Source organism: Periplaneta americana, chromosome 13, assembly GCF_040183065.1.
Source record: "Periplaneta americana isolate PAMFEO1 chromosome 13, P.americana_PAMFEO1_priV1, whole genome shotgun sequence".
NCBI lineage: Eukaryota > Metazoa > Arthropoda > Insecta > Blattodea > Blattidae > Periplaneta > Periplaneta americana.
The window spans coordinates 56559172-56574828 of NC_091129.1; the positions used below are offsets into that span (position 1 = coordinate 56559172).

A 15657-nucleotide genomic window follows, 5' to 3' on the forward strand; every position below is an offset into this window, starting at 1 on the left:
TGACTCCGAATCTGATTTGGAAGGGATTGGCTTGTTGTCTGATAGCTGATAAGTTATTCACGTAAGTTCTATGATTTTGATTTAGCCTAATCAGCTTAACCTGCCATAATCACATCCAAAATATAATATATTAATAAAGTAGACTAATATGCTGACTATAATCTAACAGTGAAACTATTTTTAACTAATGGTGGGTACGAGACTGTTCGTCATTCACCCACATGAAGCTGTTGACCAATTTACAGACAGAGTCATTGCCCAGGGTGCGCCATGGGAGATTTGAATCATAATAATGTTGACTAATTTATAACTTCATTCATATTTATATTTACATACATTTATATTTATAATTTTTGCTTCTACCATAATTATATTTATTACCGTATATTTTAAATTGACGTCCATTTTCAACACTGGCTGTTTGTACTGTGCTGTGTTACCACACCCAGAAATGTTACACATGAACAAACAACCAATAACATATCAGAAACAACCACATGCTTTTGTTGATATGAGGAACCATTCTAAGAGCGTGCTACTTTATGAGTTATCACTGATAAATATATTTTATTGTTGACATGTACATTTAAAAAAGACGAAAAAATGTGAACAATCCACAAATGAATTGGTCTTGATATGGTTATTTAAGCACAACCTGCATCTTCATAACATGCGTGCACCACTTTATCACTTCTGAAAAATGGACATTTCAGAACACACTTAAAAGACTTCATTTTGCTTCGACTTTTAACACTTCATACTGTAATCCCAATTACAGGCTGTAGAGGCCTATAGGATAGCAGGAGATTAAGAATCTCATCTTTACAATTAGCATTATTAGCAGTAGGGATGTCATTTCTACAGGCTTGCTTCGTTTAGCCCCAAGAAAATATCCCTGGTACTAATTTCTGGTGAAGACTTACAGGAAGTTGGTACTTACTACATGCAAAATAATGGTAAAAATAGCCTATCTTCAAGTAGTCATAAATGTAATACTATTTATCAGAGCTTTTATTTTTTTAGTGATTGATCCTTAAAATAAAAAATTAATGGTTACTCTAGAGTAAATTTCAAATACCTGGGAGCAACAGTAACAAATATAAATGATACTCAGGAGGAAATTAAACACAGAATAAATATGGGAAATACCTGTTATTATTCGGTTGAGAAACTTTTATCATCCAGTCTGCTGTCAAAAAATCTGAAAGTTAGAATTTATAAAACAGTTATATTACCGGTTGTTCTTTTGGTTGTGAAACTTGGACTCTCACTTTGAGAGAGGAACATTCCACATTCCACATTCCAATCCTCAACAGAGGAAATTCTCTTTAAAATATGTGACTGGTTCTCAGTCAATAAATTAGTATTAAATTGTAACAAAACTAACATAATTCAATTTAAATCCTGTCCAAATTCAACGTCGCAAATTTCTAGCACAATAATTAATAATAGATCCCCATTAGAAACAACAACCAAATTTCTTGGCTTAAAAATCGATAATGTGTTAAATTGGAAAAATCATATTAAAGAAATTACCCCCAAACTAAATTCAGCTTGTTTTGCTATTAGATCTATGCAAAAGATAGTAAATATCAATACCTTAAAAACAATATACTTTGCATACTTCCACTTGGTAATGAGTTTTGGAATAATATTCTGGGGAAATTCCACAGATAGTAACAATATATTTCTATTACAAAAAAGAGTAATTAGAATAATAGTAGGTGCCAAATCTAGGGAATCGTGTAGGACTATTTTCAAAAAAACTACAAATAATGCCCATGGCTTGTCAGTATATCTTTTCATTAATAATCTTCCTCGTATGTAATCGTGAAAACTTTGTAACTAATTCAACAGTTCATAGCATAAATACACATCAAAAAAATGACTTTCATACGCCATCGGCAAGCCTATCGTGCTATCAAAAAGGAGTGCGTTATATGGCAGTAAAAATTTTTAATAGACTCCCTATCAATATAAAAAATGAAACTCAAAACATAAAATTATTTAGGGCCAAATTAAAGAAGTACCTAATTTCTCACGCCTTCTATTCTGTAGGTGAATTCATGACATTCAATAACACTTCATGAAATTGATACTAAAACTTTGTGTTGTACTAGTACACTATATTGTAAATCACACTATATTGTAAATCTCGTCTATATATATTTCATCTAGACTGTGACTATAAATTAAGATTTTATAATAGTATTAAGTTTTTTGACTTGTTCCATATTCTAGCTGTAAGCATGCATGAATACCATGGAATGTTAATAAATACAATACAATACAACATAGGTTAAGGGTGCTTGAGAATAAGGTGCTTAGGAAAATATTTGGGGCTAAGAGAGATGAAGCTATAGGAGAATGGAGAAAGTTACACAACACAGAACTGTATGCATTGTATTCTTCACCTGACATAATTAGGAACATTAAATCCAGACGTTTGAGATGGGCAGGGCATGTAGCACGTATGAGCAAATCCAGAAATGCACATAGAGTGTTAGTTGGGAGGCCGGAGGGAAAAAGATCTTTGGGGAGGCCGAGACGTAGATGGGAGGATAATATTAAAATGGATTTGAGGGAGGTGGGATATGATGATAGAGACTGGATTAATCTTCCTCAGGATAGGGGCCAATGGCGGCAATGAACCTCCAGGTTCCCTAAAAGTAAGTAAGTAAGTGGTGTGTGTATACACATTAAGCTTTAAAATAAAAAGGGAATGGTTAATCTAAGGTAAATCTTTTCCCTTAAAATAATTTTTGAATTTAAACATAATTTTTCTATAAATTCTCTGCATATCTGTGATTAGGTGCACTCTATTCACTTAGTTAAACACATATTGAATTAAAATTTTAGCCACTTACTGCTAAAAAAAATTAATTACAAACTGCCCTCCCCCCCACTGAGGGTAGCCCTTACGGACTCAGTACAACCTCAAAAAAATAAATATACATAATATGTAAACAAGGATAATTAAATTTAAAAAAAAAACAAAGAAAAGGGCATGAAAAATTACAATTGCTATTAATGTGGCACTAAAACACATCCTACCAAAATTATTAATATATTTGCAATATTATGGACACAGGGCTTATATCAACCTTCACCATCAAAAATATTTTTTGAAATTTACTCTAGAGTAACCATTATTTTTTTATTTTAAACCTTAATGTATATACACACATCACTAAAAAAAATGAAAGAGCTCTGATAAATAGTATTATATTTATGACTACTTGAAGATAGGCTATTTTTACCATGATTTTGCATGTGATAAATATGAACTTCCCTTAATGAACCCCAAGATCACAGTGTGGCCAAAAGGAATAGATCAATGGAGAAAATTCATGACTCCATCAAGCAAAGAATCCCACATCCTTTCAGCTTAATTTCTAAGCATAAACGTGCCAAAAATCAAGAAACCTCTTTAATGGGAGAAAGAAAATGATCACTACAAGTAATTTATAATGTCCATTAATAAAACTTACAAGCTTGGAATAATGATGCTGGCAGTAGCCACAATACTTGACGTTGTCCAGGTAGTTTCCAGCTTCTTCACACAATAAACCGAGAGCCTGGGCACATGTAACATGGAACTGCTGCTTGCAACCAGATTTATTACACTGCATACATGCACCAACTGTTGCACGAGAACCCTTTCCTTGTTCTTCACATATGTAGCACACCTACAATACCAATATAAAATCATATAAACACATTTTGCTATGAGATAACATTAAAATCATCTATGCAAAAATCTTTTAATAAAGAACATAAACAATCGACCGCCTACTTTTTGCAAGAAAACACTGGTGTTGTAAGCTGAGGGAATTACAGAGAAAATTCAAACAGTACTGTTTTTTCAGAAGTAACAGTATAATTATTAGCCCAATGAGTTCCATTCTGACTGTGAGAGATACAGTTCTGAAATTTGAGAAGAATCAGAATAAGCAAAGCAATATATGTATTGCATCCCACTTCACTCTTTGTCAGTCATCCTCACTCTCTGTAATCTTTTTTTATACTGTCTGACATTACAAGTAAGCCAAAAAACGGAAGCGAACAGTACTCAGGGAATAATAGATACCGCAAAAACTGTATCAGCCTATCATTCTTTTAACTCCCTTAACTCTTTCAGTTTGACTTATCCTGAACGAGTTCACAACTGTAATTTTGACTAACTTAAATTTTATCACACAGGTAAGATAATTTTCGCAAGATGTATACAGTTTTTGCAAGACATATCGAAAGAAGAGAAGTTTACAGAGTGCATGGAAGAGGGAAATGATATTTTTTCTTTAAAATAAATTATATTACTTGAAATCTTACTCTACATTTAGTCATAATAAGTTAAAAACATTTCATAAAATTACAGTAAAACCCCGATAAGACGCTGTTCAAGGGACTGCGTATTAACCAAGACCGCATATTAGGCGGGTATACTAATTTTGACTTACATACAGTATATATTAGCATTTTTCTTTATTAAAATACATGATTCATGAAAGAAAATACAGTATTACTCCATTACAGTAAAACCTCGATAAGACGCGGCCACTTATTACGCTATCCCGTGTAATATGCTTTTTTTGTCCAGTCCCTCACATTTCATATATAACACCTTTATGAAATACCCCATTTGTTGCGCTCAAGTCCCGCATAATACGCTGATTTTGTGGAATATTTTCGATGTAATTTTCAGCAATGTACTGCAACAGCAATGAAACATCTCGGTCATTGAACTCACTGCTGCCATTAACCTGAAAAGTATTGGTATTCGACCCTTACCTGCGCATTTAAACCTTCATACTTCATACCTTAGTATACCCCACCCTCTTGTTATGCTCTCTTATTCAACTCCTTATTTGCGTGGTTAAAGCCTACATACAGTTACAATACCTCACCCTCTTACTAACCCTCTCTCTCAAACAGCATTCCTCACTCGGCCGTAATAAAATTCTGGAAATTTTTGCTGGGCAGTTTGTTGTCCTTTAGTGTATTGGAGTGTCTGTGAGTGTGATTACAATACGTGTTAAACAAAAAGCGCTTTCTGTGTCGAAAAAATTGGAAATCTTATGGAAGTATGATGAGAACAGTACTCTTAATCAGAAACAACTCTCTGATTCATTAGGAATCACATCATCGACAATAAGAACGATAATAAAAAATCGCGACTCAATCACTGCAGCTGCGATGTCAGGAGGGTGTAATCGCAGGAAACTGAAGTGTGGTAAACATGAGGACTTGGAGAACACTCGCACAGCAAACAACTATAAATAGCTCTTTTTTCGAAAGAATTAAGTAAAGTATACATTGTAAATATCTTTGACGTACAGTACAGTAATTACATACAGTAAAACCCCGATAAGACGCTGTTCAAAGGACTGGGTATGAACCGCGTATTAGGTGGGTATACTAATTTTGACTTATATACAGTATCTATTAGCATTTTTCTTTATTGAAATACATGATTCATGAAAGGTAATACAGTATTACTCCATTATGTAATTACTGTACTGTACGTCAAAGACATTTACAATATATACTGTACTTAATTCTTTCGAAAAAAAAGCCATTTATAGTTGTTTTCCATGTGAGTGTTCTCCAAGTCCTCATGTTTACCACACTTCAGTTTCCTGCGATTACATCCTCCTGACATCGCAGCTGCAGTGATTGAGTCGCGATTTTTTATGATTGTTCTTAATGTCAATGATGTGATTCCTAATGAATCAGAGAGTTGTTTCTGATTAAGAGTACTGTTCTCATCATACTTTCGTACGATTTCCAATTTTTCGACACAGAAAGTGCTTTTTTTTTAACACTCATTGTAATCACATTCACAGACACGTCAATACACTAAAGGACAACAAACTGCCCCGCAAAAATTTCCAGAATTTTATTACGGCCGAGTGAGGAATGCTGTTTGAGAGAGAGGGTTAGCAAGAGGTGAGGTATTGTAACTGTATGTAGGCTTTAACCACGCAGATAAGGAGTCGAATAAGAGAGCGTAACAAGAGGGTGGGGTATACTAAGGTATGAAGTATGAATGTTTAAATGCGCAGGTAAAGGGTCGAATACCAATACTTTTCAGGTTAATGGCACCTATGAGTTCAATGACCAAGATATTTCATTGCTGTTACAGTACATTGCTGAAAATTACATCGAAAATATTTCACAAAAATAGCGTATTATGCGGGACTTGAGCGCAACAAACGGAGCATTTTATAAAGGCGTTATATATGAAATGTGCAGGGACCGGACAAAAAAAGCATATTACACGGGATAGCGTAATAAGCAGGCGTGTCTTATCGAGGTTTTACTGTGTAAAGAATGCACAGGCAAAGAATTTCTGCTTCCTTAACTCTGGAAAACAAATGGTGGTTGTGTGTTTAACATGAATTCTGAGTCTTCAATTTTAAAAAGAATCCTGATGGAAGCTCATTCGGCTTCAGAGCTTTCCAAAGCTGTGGCAACAACAAAAATCCACCCAAACTGCCTGGAATAGACAGTAGCTTTACTGTATGACTTAATATGGATAGAAACTCAAAATATCTAAAAACAATAAGAATAGTTATATTAACAACTATGTTCAGTTCATTACAGTAAAATAAGTTACACAGTAGCAAAAAAGAATAGTCTAATTCCTTTGTATGACAAAACTATGAACTGTGACTCTATAAACTATCTCACGTCAATATACATATACAAGTCTCTGAATCACAAAGCACAATGTAATGTCAACGAGTTTACATAACCAAATATTTAGTTTAAAACAGTGAACACGAAAATGTATTCTTTCTACATAGTTTTCTTCACAAAATCTAGCCTCACATTTGTTTGATATAACCTATTTACAGTTTCAACAATGTTTCTCGTAATTTCATGTTATCATAATTAGCTTGTTTATGCCATGTCGATTTTACTCATGTTGCAGGTACTAGTCTTTATCACACACTGTCAATTCCTCGCAATATTTGGATAATCTGAGCTGATAAGAACTACTGATTAGGTCTACACTAATGCTAGATTAAATAAGTTAAATTGTATTAATAATTATGGATCCTAAACAAGGAAAAAATTAAGGAAGATAAGCAGTTAAGTATTGTATATTATTTCCTTAACTATCTCTTAACTACAGAAGCTACAGATTTCCATTAACATACAATGATGAAGTAAGAGGCACTCAGAGAGAAATTTCTCTAGGTACACTATGTCATCTACAATAAACATCATCTTAAAACAAGAAGGCTCGCATAAAACATGAAACTATAGTGCTATGGTGAGGGGAGAGGGAGGTTTGTGTGTGTGTGTGTTTTTTTAACTAATTACATATATGACATGTTCCATTACAATAAGTGTAATACTACATGCCTTGTCATCATAGTATTTACAGTTATATGTTCTCCTATACTGAGCTTGTTTTTCTACTATTTACAACTATGGTTGATTCTGCTATTACATAATACACTTATATTTACAATTATAATCTATACCTCGTTACCTATTTACTATTGGTGCTCTGGAGTCTGTCTAATTTTATTGATTTTATAAAATCTATGAATTCTCTTATTTGGTTGATGTTAAATGTTATGTTTTATTTAACGACGCTCGCAACTGCCAGTAAATCTACTGACATGAGCCTGTCGCATTTAAGCACACTTAAATGCCATCGACCTGGCCCGGGATCGAACCCGCAACCTTGGGCATAGAAGGCCAGCGCTGTACCAACTCGCCAACCAGGTCGACCTTATTTGGTTGAGAAGCTTTTGTCATCCAGTCTGCTCTCAAAGAACCTGAAAGTCAGATTTTATAAAACAGTTATATTACAGGTTGTTCTGTATGGTGTGAAACTTGGACTCTCACTTTGAGAGAGGAACAGAGGTTAAGGGTGTTTGAGAATAAGGTGCTTAGGAAAATATTTGGGGCTAAGAGGGATGAAGTTACAGGAGAATGGAGAAAGTTACAAAACACAGAACTTCACGCATTGTATTCTTTACCAGACAATTAGGAGCATTAAATCCAGATGTTTGAGATGGGCAGGGCATGTAGCATGTATGGGCGAATCCAGAAATGCATATAGTGTGTTAGTTTGGAGACCGGAGGGAAAAAGACTTTTGGGGAGGCCGAGCCATAGATGGGAGGATAATATTAAAATGGATTTTAGGGAGCTAGGATATGATTGTAGAGACTGGCTTAATCTTTCTCAGGATAGGGACCGATGGTGGGCTTATGCAAGGGCGGCAATGAACATCCAGGTTCCTTAAAAGCCATTTGTAATACGTATGAATTCTCTTATATATTCTGTGAGATTATGAGAAAGTTGATGAAAATATTGGATTGAATTGGAATCTGTAAGGAGCAAGAAAGAGGGGAAGACTCAGACTGACCTGGAGACGAAAAATAAGGGAGATTCACAAACATGGAAAGAAATACAAAGAAGTGAAATGGCTGGACAGTGACAGAGTGTGATGGAGAAATTTTACTGTTGTCCTACATTCCAGCAAAGAATAAGAGGAAGTCGTGTGTGTCTGTGTGTGCATGCATGTGTGCGTATGCATGTATGTATATACAAGGTGTTCCAAAAGTGATGGTCAAAAATTTTGGGAATGAGAAGTAAACACGAAAATAAGCAAAAAAAGTTGTAGTAAACATGGGTCCGCAAATTAACCATTTACGAGATAATGCCATTTTGTGCTGGTTGGGGCCTGCTGAATACTAAGTACTAATTCCAACAAAAGCAGTGACAATTTTATTTAATTTATCAATCACGAGGCAGTAAAATACATAATTTTGGCTTCAACACCACAGAAATGTGATTGAACATACACAAAAGAAACTTCTTTGTTTGAGCAAAGTCAAGTTTGTGTATAAGTACGAACATGTTAACTGAAGAATTTTACAGCAAGTGTTCAAAATGCTGATCATGCACTTGAATGTATCTGTCTAGTCTTCCCCACAAAGACTCGCAAATACGCTCGAGCAATCCTGGGTCATTCATTTGCTGTAAGGCATCTACAAACCGATGCTGCAATTCTTTAGATGTGGTGATGTCTGTTGTGTAAACTATGCATAAACCCATACACAAAAATGCAATGGATTTAAATCCGGTGACCTAGGTACAAGTCTTTCTCCACATATCCACTGTTCACCACATCGTCTGTTTAAATATTATCTTACCCTTAGAGGAAATGGGATGGGAAAAGTGTGGCATACATATGAATTATGAATATTACCACCTTATCTTATCCAAGTGCTGGCAATCCCAACCAGGAAAAAAAATATATATATATATATATATATATATATATATATATATATATATATATATATATATATATCATTATCTTGTAAACGATTAATTTGTGGACCCATGTTTACTGGAACTGTTTTGCTTCTCTTTGTTTTTACTTCTCATCCCTATATTTTTACCATCATTTCTGAAACACTCTGTATGTATGTATGTATGTATGTATGTATGTATGTATGTATGTAAGTGTATTTTTTTCTCTCCACACTACTACCTTTTTGCCTTCGGCTAGTCCAGTAATGTGGAGAATTCCATTTCTGAAGTGGCTACACCTGTAAGATGAATTCACTAACCTGTGATAAGCAGAGTTTGTCTGGAACCTTCTCCTTCAGGGTTAGGATTACTTTACAAGTTGTAAGATAAATGTTTGTCATCTTTACCTTTCTTTCAAAGTTGTGCTATGGTTTTTATAGTCCTCAGCCAGGTTTAAAATCACAAACCTCGGATCTGATAGCAAAACTCGAAATCGCATGATACTGCAAATGTCATCCTCAAAATAGTTAAAGCAAGGCCAAATTGTCTTCAATGATATCTGGATATAAATATGTATTTTTATCTAAAATTTGTAACAACCCAACGCTAATTTGCTGTTGTTAATACTGAATACTGCAGGCTCATCACATCTGTTATAGACTAGTTCTAAATTGTGATAATGTCCGTCAATCTCTGATGTCTTTAAGTAAGGAATTCCAGAGGTATTTCTACAGTGTAGGAGGATGAGTATAAAAAAGTTCTGTGATGGGGGATAAAAAGAAGTGCTTGGTGTTGGTTTTATAGAGTTGTAAGAAATAGAAAGCATGTACCAGATAATTCAAAGTAGAAGTATGCATGATTTTAAATACATTAGACAGTGAATATATTGTTTGTCGTTCCTTCAGATCCACCCATGAAAGTAATTGGAGAGAAGGTGTTACATGGTCAAATTTATGAGTAATGCAGATGAATCGTATGCACACATTATGAATATGTTATAATCTCTCAGCTAAGTGTGAATTTACATTAGTTAGCAAGGAAACACAATAATCAAAATAGGGCATTACAAGTGTTTTGAGTAAGATTCTTTTTTAGACTAAATATTAACAATTCTTTGACATGAAACACAGAGTGGAGTAGAGAAAATATGTTTTTACAGTGTTTCAATTTAGATCACTATCTGCAAACATACCAAGTTTTTTTTAACTGTTTCACTGTATTCAACAATAACTCCATTTAATTTTATATGTGGTATATAGTACTACTATCAAGAGTGCTATGCAGACGATTATGTCCCATTACAATTAATGCTTGCAATTTCTCTGGAATTAGCTTTAATCCAAATTTATGTAACCACACTGAAATTGAATTCATTCAAGTCTTCATTCATGCATCACTGGTCTTGTCACGATGAAAATACAAATAAATTTTTAAGTCGTCAACATACATATGGTATATGCTGTGCTTCATAAATATTAGTCACGTTATTAAAATAAATAAACCATGAAGAATAAAGGTCTGAGCACCAATCCTTGAGGAGCCCCAGACTTCACAACATGTCATTCCGAAGAATAACTGCTTTCAATGACAAATTGTTGTAGTTTGTAAAGGTAGGATCCAAACCAAGTAATCGAAGTTTCAAAAAGATTAACACATTCACTGCCAGGCATTTAAAGGGCTAGCCTTTTAACAGAACCGGGGGTTTTTAAACATGACGTACGTTTTTGCAGTGATTATAATAAACAACTCTAATTTCTACAATTTTAAAGAAAATGAACTAAAATTTTTACAGTACCTTCAGTAGGCTTTGAGGGTACGATATCGTGAGTAGCAGCCTTCTGGATGCAGGGGAACACCGCACCGTGCACACATAAATCTAGTTTCTCTCTTGATATTTTTTCTCACACACACTCTGCGTCTTGTGGGATATTTGTCTTTTGTTGTGGGAGGAATGTGAATGAGCTTGTGGTGTTTCATTTTGCCGTCCAGTCTGTACTCTGTATCAGTTTTTGGGGCTCTCTTTGGAGGCGGTGCTACTGCACTTTCTTGACCTTGGGTATCTGAGCACTGTTGGTCATTGGCTGTATGAATCAGCCTCTCACACACGTTTCCCAAATAGTCAAGAAATGTCTTTGTTCCAGCATTCCTCTTGGCATGTGAGACATATGAATTGAACAGAGCACACTGCAGCAGATAGAAAAACACTTTCTTCGGCCACACTTGTTTTTTGGATCACAGGATAATATGATAAATATTAATCTGCATTATCTACACCGTGTGCGTATTTATTGTAGTCAATAATGCAATTAGGCTTCAGCTTTACGTTCCCCCCCCCCCCCATTTACTTGGTGCTTCAATCGTTTCTGCAGTGTGAATGGTGGAAATCATGTTTATGACCCTTTTGTGCCAGAAACTGAGGAGGAGAACGTTTTGTTTATGTCGAAAAGTGAGGTCTCCTTGCTTCAATTCTTTAGAGCAGCAACCAAGTCCCTAGGCAGACCACGGTTAGAGCATATTGTTCCACACACACAAATGTCGTGCTGACACAGGGTTTCCAAAAGCTGTACACTATTATAAAAATTGTCTTCATAAATATGGTACCCTTTGTTTTTGTATGGTTCGAGTAAATAGTCCACTGTCTCTACTAAGGTACCACATTTTCCATTGTATATTTTCATGTTACAAATGTAACCTGACGCACTTTCACACACCATGCAAACTAGTATACCATACTTCGTAATTTTACTAGGGTTGTACACACGAAATCGTAAAACGCCCTCTCCATGCCAACATGCCCTCATCCAGGGACAGTTCTTTCTCAGGATAATAATTCTGTTTGAACTGCTGAGTGAGAAGCTGAAGAACGGGTAGGATTTTGTACAGGCGACTGTCTTCTGTATTGTGTGCTGTCGACCTGGTTGGCAAGTTGGTATAGCGCTGGCCTTCTATGCCCAAGGTTGCGGGTTCAATCCCGGGTCAGGTCGATGGCATGTAAGTGTGCTTAAATGCGACAGGCTCATGTCAGTAGATTTACTGGCATGTAAAAGAACTCCTGCGGGACAAAATTCCGGCTCATCCGGCGACGCTGATATAACCTCTGCAGTTGCGAGCGTCGTTAAATAAAAAACATAACATATATTGTGTGCTGCTGTGTTGTCGTTGAAGTGCAGGAATCTCAGTATTATTTGAAACCTGTTCCGTGACATTGTTTGTGCAAAAATCGGAGTGGTAAAAATCTCGCTTGTAGACCAATACAATTCTAATTTCGATTTTCTTACGATACCAGTCAAAATCATTAGGCCCAAAAATTTTTTTCATTTCCATAACAGTTACAGGCCACCACTGCTCACATCATGAATGTTTTTGACGGGGATTGTTTAGTTCCGAACTAATTTGTTTGGTCCACAACGTGTTGAATTAGATCTGGTGTGACAAAATGTTCCAAGTGCTGCATAATACCCGTCGGGTCTCGAATTGAGTACTGTACACCAGGAGTTACTAAGAATTGGTGGCATTGAAGGAAGTCAATCCCTTGCTGAGAAATCTTCGTCCTCTGTAACATCCAATGTTTCTTCATCAATATCATCAATTTCCCTCTCCGGTGACGGTGGTGGACTATCTTCAGGCACCATATTATCATCAGAATCATTATCATTGGCAACTTCTCTATCCATTTCCTCGATGCACTGACGTCAACGACGCAGGTCTTTTTTTCGACATACTGTACACTGAGCTAAGATATCACAGCTGATCGCGAGCACGAACACAGCCAAACTGAAGATACAAAGACCAACTCGGACTCCTCAGTTTAGGCTGAGTAACCTTGTTTATCGTAGGGACTAAGAGGCTCAAGGGAGAGTTGACAGCAACTATTTATGACACTCATTATTCCTTAGAGTTCTAAGAATTATAATAGACATTGCTTAGACCCATACACTGTTCTATACATGAACAATAAACAAAAAAAGAGGTTGGAGCGTTAAATCGACTATGGTCGACGCTGGCAATTTTACACGTTCAAACCAAAATCAACATAAGACGACTTTGGCCATGAATGTGTTAAGTCATCTTAATTTGCATAACAGAAGGTCTGTGTCTACTGTATCAAACGTCTTACTGAAGTCAGTAATGTTAATTTACATTCATCCAAAGCTTCATTTATTTTAGTTGGTTATTTTACGACACTTTATCAACATCTTAGGTTATTTAGCATCTAAATGAGATGGTGATAATACCGGTGAAATGAGTCCAGGGTCCAACACTGAAAGTTATCTAGCATTTGCGCATATTCCAAAGCTTCACATACATTCTCATTGACTTTAATAATGCTATAGTTGTACAACATCCATTTCTGAATCCAGATTGGTAGTCGTCAAGTAAGGCATGTACTTCATTAGTTGTTTGTGAGCAATGTGTTCCAAAGCTTTTGACTGAGCAGGTAGGATATTAATAGGAGGGAAATAATTTGCACATAAAGGGCTTTCAATTTTGGGGATTGGACAGATAAAGGCTTTCTTCCAGAGGCTTGGATAGGTGGAGGTTACGAGTGAGACACTGAATATATGTGTTAATGTCAGCAGTATTGTGTCCAATATTTTCTTCAATAATATACTGCTAACATTAACAACACCTTCAATTTTAGAGGTGATACGCTTTATTGCTGCTCTTTACTTCAGTTTTTGTAACATAAGCCAGGAAAAAATGTCCTCTATTCAGAATCTGAATTCTTTGTAATTCATAAACTTTTGGCTGTTTGTCAACTGTATGTGGTGTTTGTTAGTCGTTAGTGCGAGGAGAGTGAAATCATTAACAACAAGCCTAAACTATCAAATAATATGGAATCAAACAAAATATGGTATTTAACAAATCCTACATTAATAATTTCAAGGGAAAAATTGTTCCAGGATCATTACCCGGCCCTGGAACAATTTTTCCCTTCAAATTATTCAAGTCTGCTTCACAGGGAGCTATACCTAAAAGCCAGATTTGCATAATCCTATGTTAAATATGGATTTTTTTTTTAAATTTCTATTAACCACCTCTTCCACTTCATGTGATCTGCAACCAAACTCTACCAAACAATTCTGTAAAACCATCTCTACTTAAAAGCTTGGTGAACAATCACAACAAGTACAAGGACAAGCCAGCAGAATTTTCAAATGCAAAGCAGAGAATATAACTAAAATTCAAATGTAAAAAATAATTTTACGCATATCTAAGTTGGCACTAGATATCATATCAATTAGCATTAGGCCTACTAGGTGCAAAGAAAAAGTCATCATATACTGCAGTAGGGTGTCTTATTGTTCCCTGGTGTTTTATTTCAAATAATATAAAAATGATTCTCTGAACTGACACAATTGAAGGGTGCAGAATTCATAGCATGGCACAAGATTATGTTGAGCAAATTACGAAATATTTGCAATTCAGATTGATGAATTCGTGAATGTTTCTGATGAAGCCAAATTGCTTGTTTATATCCGATACATAAAGCTAAAGAAATGGACTGTCGTTGAAATTTTGGGATGTAAATGATTACCGGAAAATACAAATAGAAAAGATGTTTCTAAACACTTTACAATTTCGTACGCATGGAATTAGACTTGCAATGGGAATAGTGTGTCAATCGAACTATACATCAATAGCATGCAAAAAAAAGTGGTCTTGTTATGTGTATTAGGGTATTTAAGTTCAATATTCTTCTGGCTTACATATATTTTCCTGTTTCGATTTTGTCTTATGTACATAATTTTCTTTTGTGTTAACATTATAATATTATATATATTTCTTTTCCATCTTCTGGTTGAGTGGAAGAAAAAGCCTTAAGAGCCTTAACTCTGCCAGAATAAATAAAGCATTATTATTATTATTATTATTATTATTATTATTATTATTATTATTATTATTAACCCACATGGTTTCTGCTTCTTTGAGGTTTGATAATAGGGTAAAATAGAAGAACTCCATATGCAGCCACTGAAATACAAACTATCTTCATATCGAGAAAGATGGCTGCAACATGTACCAATATCCAGAATATCACCAAACAGGATACCAAAAGTAGTCTTACAATATCACCCTCAAGGATGACGAAGACCAGGACACCCACAGGAAAGACTTCTAGACCTTGTTTATATCCGATACATAAAGCTAAAGAAATGGACTGTCGTTGAAATTTTGGGATGTAAATGATTACCGGAAAATACAAAATAGGTCAAAATGGCCTAATTTTGTGCATGGTGTATGATGGTGGTGACGATGATGATGATGATTATGATTATTATTGTTATCATTGTTATTATTATTATTATTATCATTATTATTATTATTATTATTATTATTATTATTATTATTATTTATATTAAATATATCCC

At 35.0% G+C, this 15657-nt stretch overlaps 1 protein-coding gene across 3 annotated transcripts in view; it reads right to left on the bottom strand.

Moving 5' to 3' along the window:
* Alh (coiled coil domain containing protein Alhambra) overlaps positions 1-15657 on the bottom strand; it is a 91905-nt gene that overhangs the window by 68198 nt on the left and 8050 nt on the right. For all 3 annotated transcript variants that reach the window (XM_069843267.1, XM_069843266.1, XM_069843265.1), the window contains exon 4: positions 3492-3689. In XM_069843267.1, coding sequence (XP_069699368.1) covers positions 3492-3689 — 198 coding nt within the window. The remainder of the gene's footprint in view (positions 1-3491; positions 3690-15657) is intronic.